Raw genomic sequence first — 14,248 nt, forward strand, 5'->3', positions numbered from 1 at the left:
TCATTGATTGGGACGGGTGGGAGTAAATGGAGAAAAAGGAATGGAATTCCTAAAGTGTGTGCAGGACCTCTTCTTCAAGCAGTATATCTGTATGTCTACAAGGAGAAAGGTGTCGATGGATCTAATCGTAAGTAATGACATAGATCAGGTAGTCATGATGTGGAGATGCCGGTGATGGACTGGGGTTGACAATTGTAAACAATTTTACAACACCAAGTTATAGTCCAGCAATTTTATTTTAAATTCACAAGCTTTCGGAGGCTTCCTCCTTCCTCAGGTAAATGTTCAGGAGCTCCTGAACATTTACCTGAGGAAGGAGGAAGCCTCCGAAAGCTTGTGAATTTAAAATAAAATTGCTGGACTATAACTTGGTGTTGTAAAATTGTTTACAATAGATCAGGTAGATGAGTTAAATGGGGGTGACCATGCAATTAAGGGGAAGCTAGATAAGTATGTGAGGGAGAAAGGAATAGATGGGTATCCTGATAGGGTGAGATGAAGTAAGGTGGGAGGAGGCTTGTGTGGAGAATAAACACTGGCATGGATCTGTTGGGTCAAATGGCCTGTTTCTGTGCTGTAAATACACTGTAATACATGTTTGTTTAATGCTACACTTCTAACAAATGGAATGTATACATTATATGCACACGTCTGTGTAACTCTGCATTTCTAACAGAAATACAACATATACAATATATGTACACATATGTATAATGCTGCAACTCAGAAATAGAATATATACAGTATATGTACATGTCTATGTAACACTGTATCTTAAACAGAATTGGAATATATACAGTACTAATACTGAATTTTGTATAATACTCTTGACATATATAGAAATCCTCTATCCACCGAATATAAAGAAATAAGCCTAGAAATTACTCTCACCGATATTAGTAAACTAACGCTTAACGCATATTGTATGAAATTCCTTTGTCTGCTATTTCAGTGAAATATTAACTCATTTGAAATAAATGGGTTATGCTGCTTTAAAAAGCAAAGGAATGTCATTCTAGCATGTTAAACATTCATCACAATTCGCTAGCTGTAATTTCTAGGCTTTTTTTTTGAGTAACGTTTATCATCAGTTTCACCAGTAACTTGGGGTGTTCAAGTTCAACATTTGTTATTTATAAAGGACATTAACATCTCTAATACAATGGGCTGAATTCTATTGGAACCAGTTTAATCTTATCTAATAGTTCCATAAAGCACAGTCACTGGGGAATAGTAAGTGGAGGATCTCACTGGAGATCTAATTGCAATTGATTTCTGTTAATTTCATTACTAAAATGATACCTGAAGAACTGGTCTCACGTGGCATGGGAAGTTTAAAAGGACCAATTCTTCCCCTCTGGCAAACCTTGATTAGAAATATGTTATTTCTGTTAAAATGTTTTTAGTAAAAATTAAATGGCGTAGTACTACTGTTCTAGATGATCTATAATTACATGAAATCTACATCAAAGATACAGGCCATTCGCCCCAACTGGTCTATGCTGGTATTTATACTCTATACGAGCCTTCTCCCACTCTAATTACCTTTCCCCAACCTGCCAATTACCTTTCCCCAACCTGCCCCGTGTCCCACTATTCCCTTCTCCCTCATGTATGCATCAAGCCTCCCTTTAAATGCATCAAAGCTATCTGCTTCAACCACTCCATGTGGCAGTGAGCTTCACATTCTCACCAGTCTCTGTGTAAAGAAATTCCTCCTAAATTATTTATTTGACCTATTAGTTGCTATCTTATATTTATGCTCCCTTGTTCTGGACTCACCCACAAGTGGAAACAGTTTCCCCACATCCACCTTATTGAACCCCTTCATAATTTTAAAGACCTAAATCAGGTCTCCTTTTAATCTTCTCTTTTCCAGAGAAAAGAGCCCCAGCCTGCTCAATCTTTCCTGATAGTTGCATGCTCTCAATTCTGATAACATTCTTGTAAATCTTTTCTACACTTTCTCCAGTGCTTCAATATCCATTTTGTATTGTAAAGACCAAAACTGCATACAGTACTCCAAGTGTGGTCTAAGCATGATTCTAAATAAACTTAACATTACCTCCCTGCTTTTGTATTCTTTTCATCTAGAATTGAACCCTAGTACTTTGTTTGCACTCTATGGCTTTGTCAACTTATGTTGCTACTTTTAACAATTTATGTATCTGTATTCCCTGATTTCTTTGGTCCTCTACCCCATTTAGTTTTTTACCTCCCAAACAATAAGTGGCCTCCTTATTCCTCCTACTGAAATGAACCACATCATACCTCACTATATTGAATTTCATTTGCCATTTATCTATCCATTCTGCAAGCTGTTTGTGTCTTCCTGTATTTGGTGCACTTCTCTACATTATTAGCTATCCCTCCTCTCCCCCCAATTTGATATAATCTTCGAATTTCAACACTGTGGGCTCGATTTTCAAATGAAAGTCCGGGTGTGTTGGGGTTGGCAGTGAAAATTGATAAAATCCCGAGCGGGTAAGGAACTTGGCTCCAACCCGCCGACTTCCACGTCTCACACAGACGCCTCTGTGTGCGCGCGGTTCTGGAATCCGGAAGTCCCACGGGCAAGAAGCAAATGTACCTCACTGAGGTATTAAGATACTTTATTTGTTACATGGTAGGTAGTTACAACGATTTTCAACTTACCTAGGCAGCTTTCCCACGGCTTCCAATTCACGCCTGGTCACCAGGCATAAAGGGCCGGATCAGGCAAAGATAAACTAAATAAATTAAACAAAATAACATTTCACAAAGTTAAAAAAATAAATAAACCTACCTTTCCAACAATGTCACCCGCACCCCCCTGCTCCGATGTCCGATGTCTCCCTCCCCCACCCCCCGATGTCTCTTCTCTGATGTCTCACCCCCCAATCAGGCTGGCTGCCTGGCTCAAAACCCGGAAACAAGATAATGAGCATCAGTTACCTTGCAATCACGTGGGGAAAGGTAAGTTTTTTTTATTTGGGTTTGCCACACGCCCATTGATCCCCCCCCCCCACCCCGGCTGCCATCCCACCATCCTTTTTAAAATTGAGCCCAATATCTCCAATTTCTGAGTCCAAATCATTTATGTTAATGGTGAACAATAGTGGTCCCAGCACGGATCCCTGCAGGACACCACTTCTCACATTCTGCCAGTCCGAAAAACTTTCCATAACTCTCACCCTCTGCTTTCTTTTTTGTAAATTGTAAACAATTTTACAACACCAAGTTATAGTCCAGCAATTTTATTTTAAATTCACAAGCTTTCGGAGGCTACCTCCTTCCTCTTTTTTGTAGCCATCTTTGAATCCATTCTAGTCCCTGACTCCACATGCCCTGACCACTGTCATGAGTCTCTTATGTGTCACGTGTACCACATCCACTGCATTAGCCTAGTTTACTCTTTCTGTTACTTTTTCAACAAATTCAGTAAAGTTGGTTAAAAATGACCTTCCTTTTAGAAATTCATGCTGACTATTTTTAATTATATTCTCCATTTCTAGATGTTTTGTTGATCTGATCTTTTAGCAAAGGTTCTAGTATCTTTCCTACCACTGACATTAAGGTATCTGGTCTATTGATCCCTAGATTTGTTCTATCTCTCTTTTTGAAGAGAGGAATTACACTTGCTGTCTGCCAGTCCTCTGGCACTATTCCTTTTTCTATTGAATTTTTATTTATACTAGTGCCTCTGCTGTTCTGCTGATTTCAGTGCAGTGAACAGAGGCATCTAGGTAACTTGGCTGCTGAACCCCTAAAAATAATAGAATAAAAAGAATAGAATTTAGTCGGCAGCACACCTAGAGCCTGCTGTTAGCAGTAGCGGTGAACAACAACATACATTTATGTAACACCTTCAACGTCACAAAAGGTGTCAGCCGTGACTCGGTGGTAGCACACCAGCCTCTGAGTCAAAAGGTCGTGGGTTCAAGCCCCACTCCAGAGACTTGAGCACATACTCTAGGCCGTCTTTCAGGTGAGACGTTAAACTGAGGCCCATCTACCCTCTCAGGTTGATGTAAAAGATCCCATGGCACTATTCGAATAAGAGAAGGGGAGTTTACCCTGATGTCCCTCAACCAACACCTAAAAAGAAAACATATTGTCTGGTGTACGTAAATTGGTTGCCACATTTCTTAAATTACAACAGTACTTCATTGGCCGTAAAGCACTTTATGATGTCCTGTGTTCATGACAGGCGCTATATAAATGCAAGTTCTATCTTTCAAAATGTCCCAAAGCTTTCTACAAAGAGTGATGTGAGTAAACAGGAGTTAGGTGAAAAGTTGCATGAGGTTTTAAGAAGGCTTCTGAAGATGGGGAAAGGTGCAGTAAAGCATGGGGGTTTTGGAAGAGAATTCCAGAATGCAGAGGTGTAAGCAGATTCTGGAGTATCGAGCGAGACACACAATAGGCCAGCCTCAGAAGGGCAGAGAATGCACGCAGTTATGTAGGGCTGGAGGAAGCTACAGAGATAGGGTGGGCCAAGGCCTTGGAGAGATTTGTGGATGACGATGAGGATTTTGGAATCAGTGAGCTGTGGTATGGGAAGTCAGAGGTGTTTGGCGAGAGCAGGAGTAATTGTTGAACAGCATTCAGTATGAGTCAGGTAGTAGATGGTGGATGGCAGAGTTTTAAATGAGTTGTTTTTTACGTAGGATGGAGCTTGGGATTCTGGCGACAAGACGTGGAGAAGTTGAACCTGGAGATAATATGTTGTGAATGAGAATTTCCATGGTAAGGATGAAGGAGGGATGGAGCCAGGCAATGTTACTGGTAGAAATAGGAGGTCTTGGGGATAGATAGTGTTGTGGGAAAAATCACCACTCGGAGTCAGACTTAAAGATTCAACATGCAGTTTATTGGACAAAGCTTTGGGAGAAGGACTGGACACTCCGTAGTGAACGCAGCTACCTTCTCAACTTTAAAATGGTTGTCATGCTTTTTTATACCTTCGAAATACAGATTTTCAGTAGCTTTTACATCATTAATCTTGATTACACACATTAACCAATTAAGTCCGCATGGCAACAACGGACTGCTTACACATTAACCAATTGAGTCCGAACAACTATTATCGCCTTAAGACAGTATGCCTTTGTTTCACGCAGTCTGGTTCTATAGTTTTATCAGTTCGTTGTGAAATGTCTTTTGTATTCCCAGACTGTAAGCCAGTTTTGGAATGTACAGACTCAACACTTTTAACTGTCTTTCCCACAGTCACAGAATCCATTTTGTTTAGTAGTGTCCATTTTATTAGTAGTCAAGTGTTATGTTTAAGCTTTAATTAGGGTTAGTCTAATCTACACAAAGCGCATTTCAGTGTGGTTTTAGGGTAAAGACCACCGCCATGTACCCAATAGTCACTTCATCGTTGCCTTTAATTCAACAGTCCAAATTCCACGCTAACAATAGAATGTTGAGTTTGAAGCTATTAGCATCAAATAGGAAACTAAGTTACACACTATTGGATTCAGCCTAAGCAAGCAGCCAGGAAGGGGGATGGAATCTGGCGTTAAGGTGCGCAGTTTCTGGTGGGAGCCCAGTAGGATAGTTACAGCATTGCCAAAGTTAAACTGGAGAAAGTTCTGGGCTTATGCATATCTTGCTATTAAACAAGTAGTCAGAGGATAATGGCACACAAATAAAGTTGGATGTTGTCAGCATAGATATGGAAGCTAACCCCCATGCTTATGGATAATGGCGCTAAAGGCCAGCTTGTAAACAGGAGATAGGAGGGGACTAACAATGGAAGCTTGGGGCACAGCTGAAGTAATTATGCAGTGGCAGGAGGAGAAGCGGTGGCTATGTTGGGACAGGTAGGAGTGGAACCCTGAGATGGTGGTACCACAGAGGAGTGGTAGTAGATGATGATGTTAGTACTGAAGAAGTGGACATTTTTCCAGCATCAAGCAGTTCCAGAACAGATTCTGCTTGTGTCCTGTGTAATTAGGCCAAAAGTAGAAGCAGGGGAATGACATAGCTTCTGTACATATAAATCTGTAACACAATTGAAAGTGGCAGATGACTTTATAGATTGTTTCACTCTGACAATTTTTATGTACAAACCCCTAAACTGTGTTACAGCTTCAGAGCACACTCTAAGCCAGGTATCATTTCATCATAGTAAATAACATTTTAATTGGAATTACTTTTCAAGCACCAAGTCCAGCACATTCCTAATTAGTCAAAATCACCAGTTTGCTGACAGAATTAACTTTGTATTCCAATGTTCTTGCTCTGCCATTTGGAGTGTATGTTCAATGTTTTGTTGGAGAGTAATGAGTTTCCTGTTACATTAGGCTTTGTTTAGGCCTGTGGCCATGATGGTCCCTGACTACGCCATGATTGCTGAGATTTCTCTGTATTCCTTTGGGTTCAGCAACGCCAAAGTCCTTGCAAAGAAAATCACCACAACTTTCAAACTATCCTCTGAGCAACTCAGTTCACAGGTAAATTAGCAGTTTAAAAGGAACAATATCACTTTTACAATACAATCACTAAACATGTCTTCAAGCTTCTCTTACTGGACCTAGTCAGAGAATATAATGGATTACCTGAGGAAAAGTTCTTGTTTGAATGTTGAGCAACCAAAAAAAGTGATGTGAAAGGTACCCATACATGTCATTGTGCCACCTGCATTTGAGGCCATCATAACAAAAGTGGTGCTCGGCTCTTCCTCCCTCCCCAAAAAGCACTTTTCATGTAAACAGTGCATTTTTGCTACACAGAAACATCTGCTGCATTTAAAACAAAAAATGCGGCATTGTATGGGCAGCCAGCGGCTCTTCACTGGCTGCTGACACATTGCGCAACATTCTGGCCCCTCGCCCCTGTGGTTCACCCAGCACATCGTGCTCCATGCACTGAGAGTGCTACAAAAATATTAAATGCCGTTATTGCGTGAAGTCAGCTTAACAGGTTTTAGGCGCACACAATGGCCAAGGAGCAGCCAGAACTATATTATTCGCCCCTGGTCTCTTTCTTGACCCCTCCCCACATTGACTAGCTGAGAACGGAGAGACATTTAATCTGTGTCCTAGCACCGTCCCAGCAGACCTCTCCTGTTTAAAGCACTCTTCAATTCATGAGGTTCCCTGCATATTTTATTGAGCAACCCCTGTAATATTTAAAATAATAAAAGGAAATGCTGGAAATACTCAGCAGGTCAGGCAGCAACTGTGGAGAGAGAAACAGAGTTAACGTTTCAGGTCAATGACCTTTCATCAGACTGAACCATTAACTCTGAGAGTTTCCAGCATTTTCTGTTTTTATTTCAGATTTCCAGCATCCACAGTATTTTGCTTTTGTCCCTGTAATGTTTGGTTCATCTGCATACAATTTCTGTGTGTAACAGTCCATTAACTTCAAGGATAACAGTGGGAATGACATCAAGGGGATGCTTTAGTTGTGAATGAGTTTAAGGTAATGCACAACAACTTTGAGGGATTCATGCAAGCAAAGAATGTCATGGCAAATATTGCACCAGTAACATACACAGCCTGTAGTGTAAGACTGTACTGATCAAGAAACATTTACAATGTTTATTAATTGGTATCTCTGCTACAGGATCACTATGACTTTGGAATGAGAGCTGTAAAAACCGTGATCTCAGCAGCAGGGAACCTGAAAAGGGAAAATCCCAAAATGGATGAGGTAGGCGAACTACTGGGATAGAGCTTTGGTCCTAGAATGATTAAATACTTTGTCTCAGTCCTTTGAAATTATTAGTAGCTAGAAATATATTATAAGTGGAATAATAGTCAGTGTGTATTATACATGGAATAATAGATATAATAGAAAGAGTGTATTATACATAGAATAATATATAGCCAGAGTGTATTATACATGGAATAATAGATAGCCAGACTGTATTGCAAATAAAATAGGATAGCCAGAGAGTAAATTACATGTAGAATAATAGATAACCAGAGTGTATTTTACGTTGAATAATAGATAGCCAGAGTGTGTAATACATAGAATAATAGTTAGCCAGAATGTACTGGTTAAGATAGGTTTTGAGGGCGTGTGCACAAAGCGTGGTAAATAAGGTTGGTGAGCTGCAGGCACAAATAGCCACATGGGAATATGATGTAGTGCCGATAACGGAGACCTGGCTCAAAAAAGGGCAGGATTGGGTACTAAATATTCCTGGATACAGGGTGTTCAGGCAAGATAGGGAAGGAAAAAAAGGAGGGGGCTTGGTAGTATTGATTAGGGAGAATATTGCAGTGCTGCAGAGAGAGGGGTCAAGGACAGAATCTATTTGGTTCGAGTTAAGAAACAATAGAGGCGCCATTACGGTACCGGGTGTATTCTATGGTCCACCAACTAGTGGGAAGGATATGGAGGAGCAAATTTGCAGAGAAATTACAGAGAGGTGCAAGAACTATAGATTAGTGATAATGGGGGACTTCAACTATCCTAATATAAACTGGGATAGTAATAGTGTAAAGGGCAAAGAGGAGAAGAACTTTCTTGATCAGTATGTTTCCAGTCCAATGAGGAAGGAGGCATTGCTGGATCTGGTTCTGGGGAATGAAATGGGTCAAGTGGAGCAAGTGTCATTGGGGGAACATTTAGGGAACAGTGATCATAGCATCATAAGGTTTAGGTTCATTATGGAAAAGGACAAGGAGTAATCTAGAGTAAAAATACTTAATTGGAGGAGGGCCAATTTCATTGGATTGAGAACAGATCTGGCCCGGGTAAATTGGAATCAAAGATTGGCAGGAAAAACTGTAATTGAACAATAGGCGGCCTTTAAAGAGGAGATGGTTTCGGTACAATCTAGGTACATTTCCACGAGGGGAAAAGGTAGGGCAACCAAAGACAGAGCTCCCTGGATGGCGAAAGAGATAGAGAGTAAGATGAAGCAGAAAAGGGGGTGTATGACAGATGTCAGGTTCATAATATAAGTGAGAACCAGGCTGAATATAGAAAGTACAAAGGAGAAGTGAAAAGGGGCAGAGAGTATGAGAATAGACTGGTGGCTAACATAAAAGGGAATCCAAAAGTCTTCTATAAGCATATAAATAGTAAAAAGGTAGTAAGAGGAGGGATGGAGCGAAAAGGAGATCTACGCGTGGAGGCAGAGGGCATGGCTGAGGTACTAAATGAGTACTTTGCATCTGTCTTTACCAAGGAAGAAGATGCTGCCAAAGTCACAGTAAAAGGGGAGGTAGTTGAGATACTGGTTGGTCTAAAAATTGATAAAGAGGAGGTACTAGAAAGTCTGGCTGTACTTAAATTAGATTAGTCCGGATGGGATGCATCCTAGGTTGCTGAAGGAAGTAAGGGTGGAAATTGCAAAGGTGCTGGCCATAATCTTCCAATCCTCCTGAGATATGGGGGTGGTGCCAGAGGACTGGAGAATTGCAAATGTTACACCCTTGTTCAAAAAAGGGTGTAGGGATAAACCCGGCAACTAAAGGCCAGTCAGTTTAACCTCAGAGGTGGGGAAGCTTTTAGAACCAATAATCTGGGATAAAATTAACAGTCACTTGGACAAGTGTGGATTAATAAAGGAAAGCCAGCATGGATTTGTTAAAGGCAAATTGTATTCAACTAACTTGATTTGAGTTTTTTGATGCGGTAACAGAGAGGGTTGATGAGGGCAATGCAGTTGATGTTGCGAATATGGACTTTCAAAAGACTTTTGATAAAGTGCCACATAATAGGCTTGTCAGCAAAATTGAAGCCCATGGAATAAAAGGGGCAGTGGCAGCATGGATACGAAATTGGCTAAGTGACAGGAAACAGAATAGTGGTGAACGGTTGTTTTTCAGACTGGAGGAAGGTGTATAGTGGTGTTCCCCAGGGGTTGGTACAAGGACCAGTGTTTTTTTATATATATATCAATGACTCAGACTTGGGTGTACAGGGCACAATTTCAAAATTTGCAGATGACACAAAACTTGGAAGTGTAGTAAACAGTGAGGAGGATGGTAATAGACTTCAAGAGGAAATAGACAGACTGGTGGAATGGGCGGAGACATGGCAGATGAAATTTAACGCAGAGAAGTGTGAAATGATACATTTTGGCAGGAAGAATGAGGAGAGGCAATATAAACTAAATGGTACAATTCTAAAGAGGATGCAGGAACAGAGCGACCTGGGGGTATATGTACACAAATCTTTGAAGGTGGCAGGACAAGTTGAGAAAGCGGTTTAAAAAGCATATTGGATCCTGGGCTTTATAAATAGAGACATAGAGTAGAAAAACAAGGAAATTATGTTGAACCTTTATAAAGTACTAGTTTGGCCACAGCTGGAGTATTGTCTCCAATTCTGGGCACCGCACTTTAGGAAGGATGTGAAGGCCTTAGAGAGGGTGCAGAATAGATTTACTAGAATGGTTCCAGAGATGAGGGACTTCAGTTACGTGGATAGACTGGAGATGCTGGTGTTGTTCTCCTTAGAGCAGAGAAGTTTAAGAGGAGATTTGATAGAAGTATTCAAAATCACTGAAGGGTTCAGATAACTTAAATAAAAACTGTTTCCATTGGCAGAGGGGTCACAAACCAGAGGACACAGATTTAAGATGTTTGGCAAAAGAACCAAAGGCAACATGAGGAAAAACCTTTTTACGCAGCGAGTAGTTATGAACTAGAATGCGCTGCCTGAAAGTGTGGTGGAAGCAGATTCAATCGTGGCTTTCAAAAAGGAAAGGGATAAATACTTGAAGGGAAGAAATGTGCAGGGCTACGGGGAAGAGTGGGGGAATGGGACTAACTGGATTGCTGTAACCATTCTATGATTCTACTGAATATAGAATAATAGATTGCCAGAGTGTATTGAATTGGCCAAGAATATACTGTATGTAAAATAACAGATAGCTAGGAGTGTATTGAATGTAGCAGTGAGTATTGCATATAAAATAAGAGATAGGCAAGAGTTGCATTGAATATAGCAAAGAGTGTATTGCATACAGGATAATAGGTTGCCAGAGTAAAATGGAATAATAGATCAGCAGAATGCATTGCATATAAAGAATAATGGATAGCTGGAAGTGTATTGCATATAGAATAATTAATAGATAATTAAGAGTGTATTGAACATAGAAAATGTTGGGGTTGTGGGGGGGGAGGTGGTGTGGGGGGGGGGGGGGGGAATCGGAAACCCGACCACAACCCGGCCCACTTCTGGTTTTAAAGGGGGCAGTCTGGGAGCGGGTGACTAACCTGCTCTACGGAGGTGGGCCCATAATTTAAATATTTTAATGAGACTGTGTGCCTCAAATTTTAGCAGGCTTTTAGATTTAACGGCTGCGGGCCAGGTTTCCCAGGGCTTGGGAAATCTGGCAGCTGAAGGGAGGCGAGAACGGCCGGATCCAGCAGGTAACTGTCTTTCCAGCACTGCTTGTGGACCAGAAGGAGCAGACCCCCGGCCCCCAAGCAATCCTGCTTCCCTCCCCTCGATCGATCCCCTACTGCCCCTCCCTCCCACCGCAATCCAATCTCCCCACCTTGTCCCACGATCTCCCCCACCATCTCCCCTCCAGCCTTTCTGATCTCCCCCCATCCCCTCTCCCAATCACCTGCCTTTCCAATCTGCCCCCTCCCCCCCTGCCTACCTACCTGCAGCGACCCCCGCCTCTGTTCTCCACTCCCTCCAAACGATCACGAACCCCCACCCCAGACCCCCCCGCCCGACAATCGTGGTCCCCTGACCCCAATTCCCGACCCCCCCCCCACAATGATTGCGGACCCCCAACTCCGATCCCCACCCCCCCAATGATGGACCCCCGCGATGACCCCCGTTCCCGACACCCCCCCAGGACTGACCCCCGTCCCCTCCCCCCATGACTGACTCCCCCTATGAACCCTGTGCCCTCTTGCCAACCTGTACCCCCATGCCCTGTGCCAAGGCATGCCAAACTGTGCCTCTGTGCCCACCCTCCATGCTCACCCATGCCCCCTCCCCCCCAACCATACAAACAAAGACTTAACTGAAGATTTACCTGAAGATGTCCTCTCCCTGGCTGGTCTCCCATCTGACTGAGACCAGCCTGTCAATCAGGCCGGTCAGTCGGACGGCAAACCGACAAAAAAAATAAAATCGTAAGGACGTCGGGGAAACCCATACTTCCAGGTTACCCGTCCACAATTTGATCCCCCCACCCCCTTCCCGGCTCGGAGTCAAAATTATGGCCCTGATGTCATATAGAAATGAGCTGTGGTTAGAGGTAAAAGAAATGCAAAAAAAAAGCCACATATCCTGTGAGTCTCAATCTGGTTTCTTTGAACTAAAAGCTGTGCTGCGTTTCAGGAGCTGATATGTCTGAGAGCCATCCGCGATGTGAATGTGCCCAAGTTCCTGCAAGATGACCTCAAACTCTTCAATGGTATCGTCTCTGACCTCTTCCCCATGATCAAGGAGGAACCAGTTGACTATGGCATTCTGGAGCAATCCATTCGCACAACATGTATGAAGAAAACGCTAAAAGATGTTGATGGTCAGTTACTTTTCATGTCAAAAAGAGAACTGTCCTTTAGCGAATGCGAATGCTGGAAATGCACAGCAATATACAACGATTTTCATAATGTAAAGAAAAACATGAAAGATCTAGCTGTACAATTAAAAGTCTTGGGGCCAATTTTACTAACCCTTGCCTCTGGATCACCCACTTCCACCCTTTTTTTGTTGCCCCATGATTTCCGGGGCTTACCTGCAGGCACGGCTTGGCCTGCGCCTGCACTATGCACGGCCCAGTTGGAGGATGTTAATAAGGCCCCACTCCCAGCCCAGCGGGCACATGGGATGGGATCCCCTGTAGTGTTGTTGTTGGACTGGGGACTTGCCTCTATCATATAAATGACTCTGTCCTCGAGATTTTTTGGGGACAGAGTGGCGGGCAGATGTTCCATCACGCTGGCAAGGCCGGCATTTATTGCCCATCCCTAATTGCCCTTGAGGAGGTGGTGGTGAGCTGCCTTCTTGAACCGCTGCAGTCCGTGTGTTGAAGGTTCTCCCACAGTGCTGTTAGGAAGGGAGTTCCAGGATTTTGACCCAGTGACGATGAAGGAACGGCGATATATTTCCAAGTCGGGATGGTGTATGACTTGGAGGGGAACGTGCAGGTGGTGTTGTTCCCATGTGCCTGCTGCCCTTGTCCTTCTAGGTGGTAGAGGTCACGGGTTTGGGAGGTGCTGTCGAAGAAGCCTTGGCGAGTTGCTGCAGTGTATCCTGTGGATGGTACACTCTGCAGCCACAGTGCGCCGGTGGTGAAGGGAGTGAATGTTTAGGGTGGTGGATGGGGTGCCAATCAAGTGTGCTGCTTTGTCCTGGTTGGTATGTCCTTGATGGCATTAAACTTATCAAAGACATCGCACCAGAAAACCTGGCCTCAGAGGTGTTAAATCTCCAATGTGTCACATGTACAAAGGGAAAGCGAGTTATGATTGGCTCAACAACCACTTATCTGTTGTTACCAATCGATTACAAAATTGACCACACCTGAATGCATCAAAAGTAGTAAAAACTACCAATAAGGAACACGTAACCAGGAGATGCTAGAACAACCAAATCCCTAAAACCTGCTTACACATCTACCTTAAAAAAAGGGGGAAAAAAACCTCACTTATAAAGGGAGGGGGGGGCTAAAAATTTTTTTATAACAACCAAATCTCTCAGGTTATTTTTATAAGATGACATTCACCAACTGGTAGATACTAGGAAACTGATCAATCAAATCACATAAATAATTGCTTCACATTTTTCGGCAGCTATTTCCTTCTTCGCTCCGGTCAGTGTGTGTGTAGCTAAAATAACGACGTAGGAATTCCAGCAATGCTGTTTCACTGTCAGAAGTGCAGCGTGGTGGAATATCTGCCCGCGACTCTGACCCCGAAAAATCTCAGGGACAGGGTCATTTATATGTTGGAGGCAAGCCTCTGGTCCAACAGCAGCACTACAGGGGACCCCATCCTGTGGATCCAGTGAGTTCGGAGTGGGACCTTGCAGCACATTGAGAACTTGAAGAGCCCTTCTGGTTGAAGATTGTTACCGGCCATATCTTTGCCGCTTCCGCTTCCTTGATGATCGGATCGGCCCCTCAATTCAAGTGGCAAACAGTCTCCCTGGGACTGATCGCCTTTTGTAACTGGCATATGCTGCCTGGAACTGCAAGTATGTGCTGCTTCCTACTGACGTACTTAACGCTGGCTGTTGTAGCGGCATATCTAGGGAAGCCCGGGAGTTCCCCCGACACCCCCCACAAGTGACGTCATGATTGAAGTTGGTTGGTGGAAGCAGC

General features: G+C 43.0%; 1 protein-coding gene across 1 annotated transcript in view; it reads left to right on the plus strand.

Moving 5' to 3' along the window:
* Window positions 1–14,248, plus strand: part of dnah1 (dynein, axonemal, heavy chain 1) — a 333,655-nt gene that overhangs the window by 149,631 nt on the left and 169,776 nt on the right. Inside the window, exons 32-34 of the mRNA XM_067999000.1 lie at window positions 6,294–6,443; window positions 7,561–7,647; window positions 12,262–12,448. Of these exons, the coding sequence (XP_067855101.1) occupies window positions 6,294–6,443; window positions 7,561–7,647; window positions 12,262–12,448 (424 nt within the window). The remainder of the gene's footprint in view (window positions 1–6,293; window positions 6,444–7,560; window positions 7,648–12,261; window positions 12,449–14,248) is intronic.

Source organism: Heptranchias perlo, chromosome 17 (assembly GCF_035084215.1).
Source record: "Heptranchias perlo isolate sHepPer1 chromosome 17, sHepPer1.hap1, whole genome shotgun sequence".
NCBI lineage: Eukaryota > Metazoa > Chordata > Chondrichthyes > Hexanchiformes > Hexanchidae > Heptranchias > Heptranchias perlo.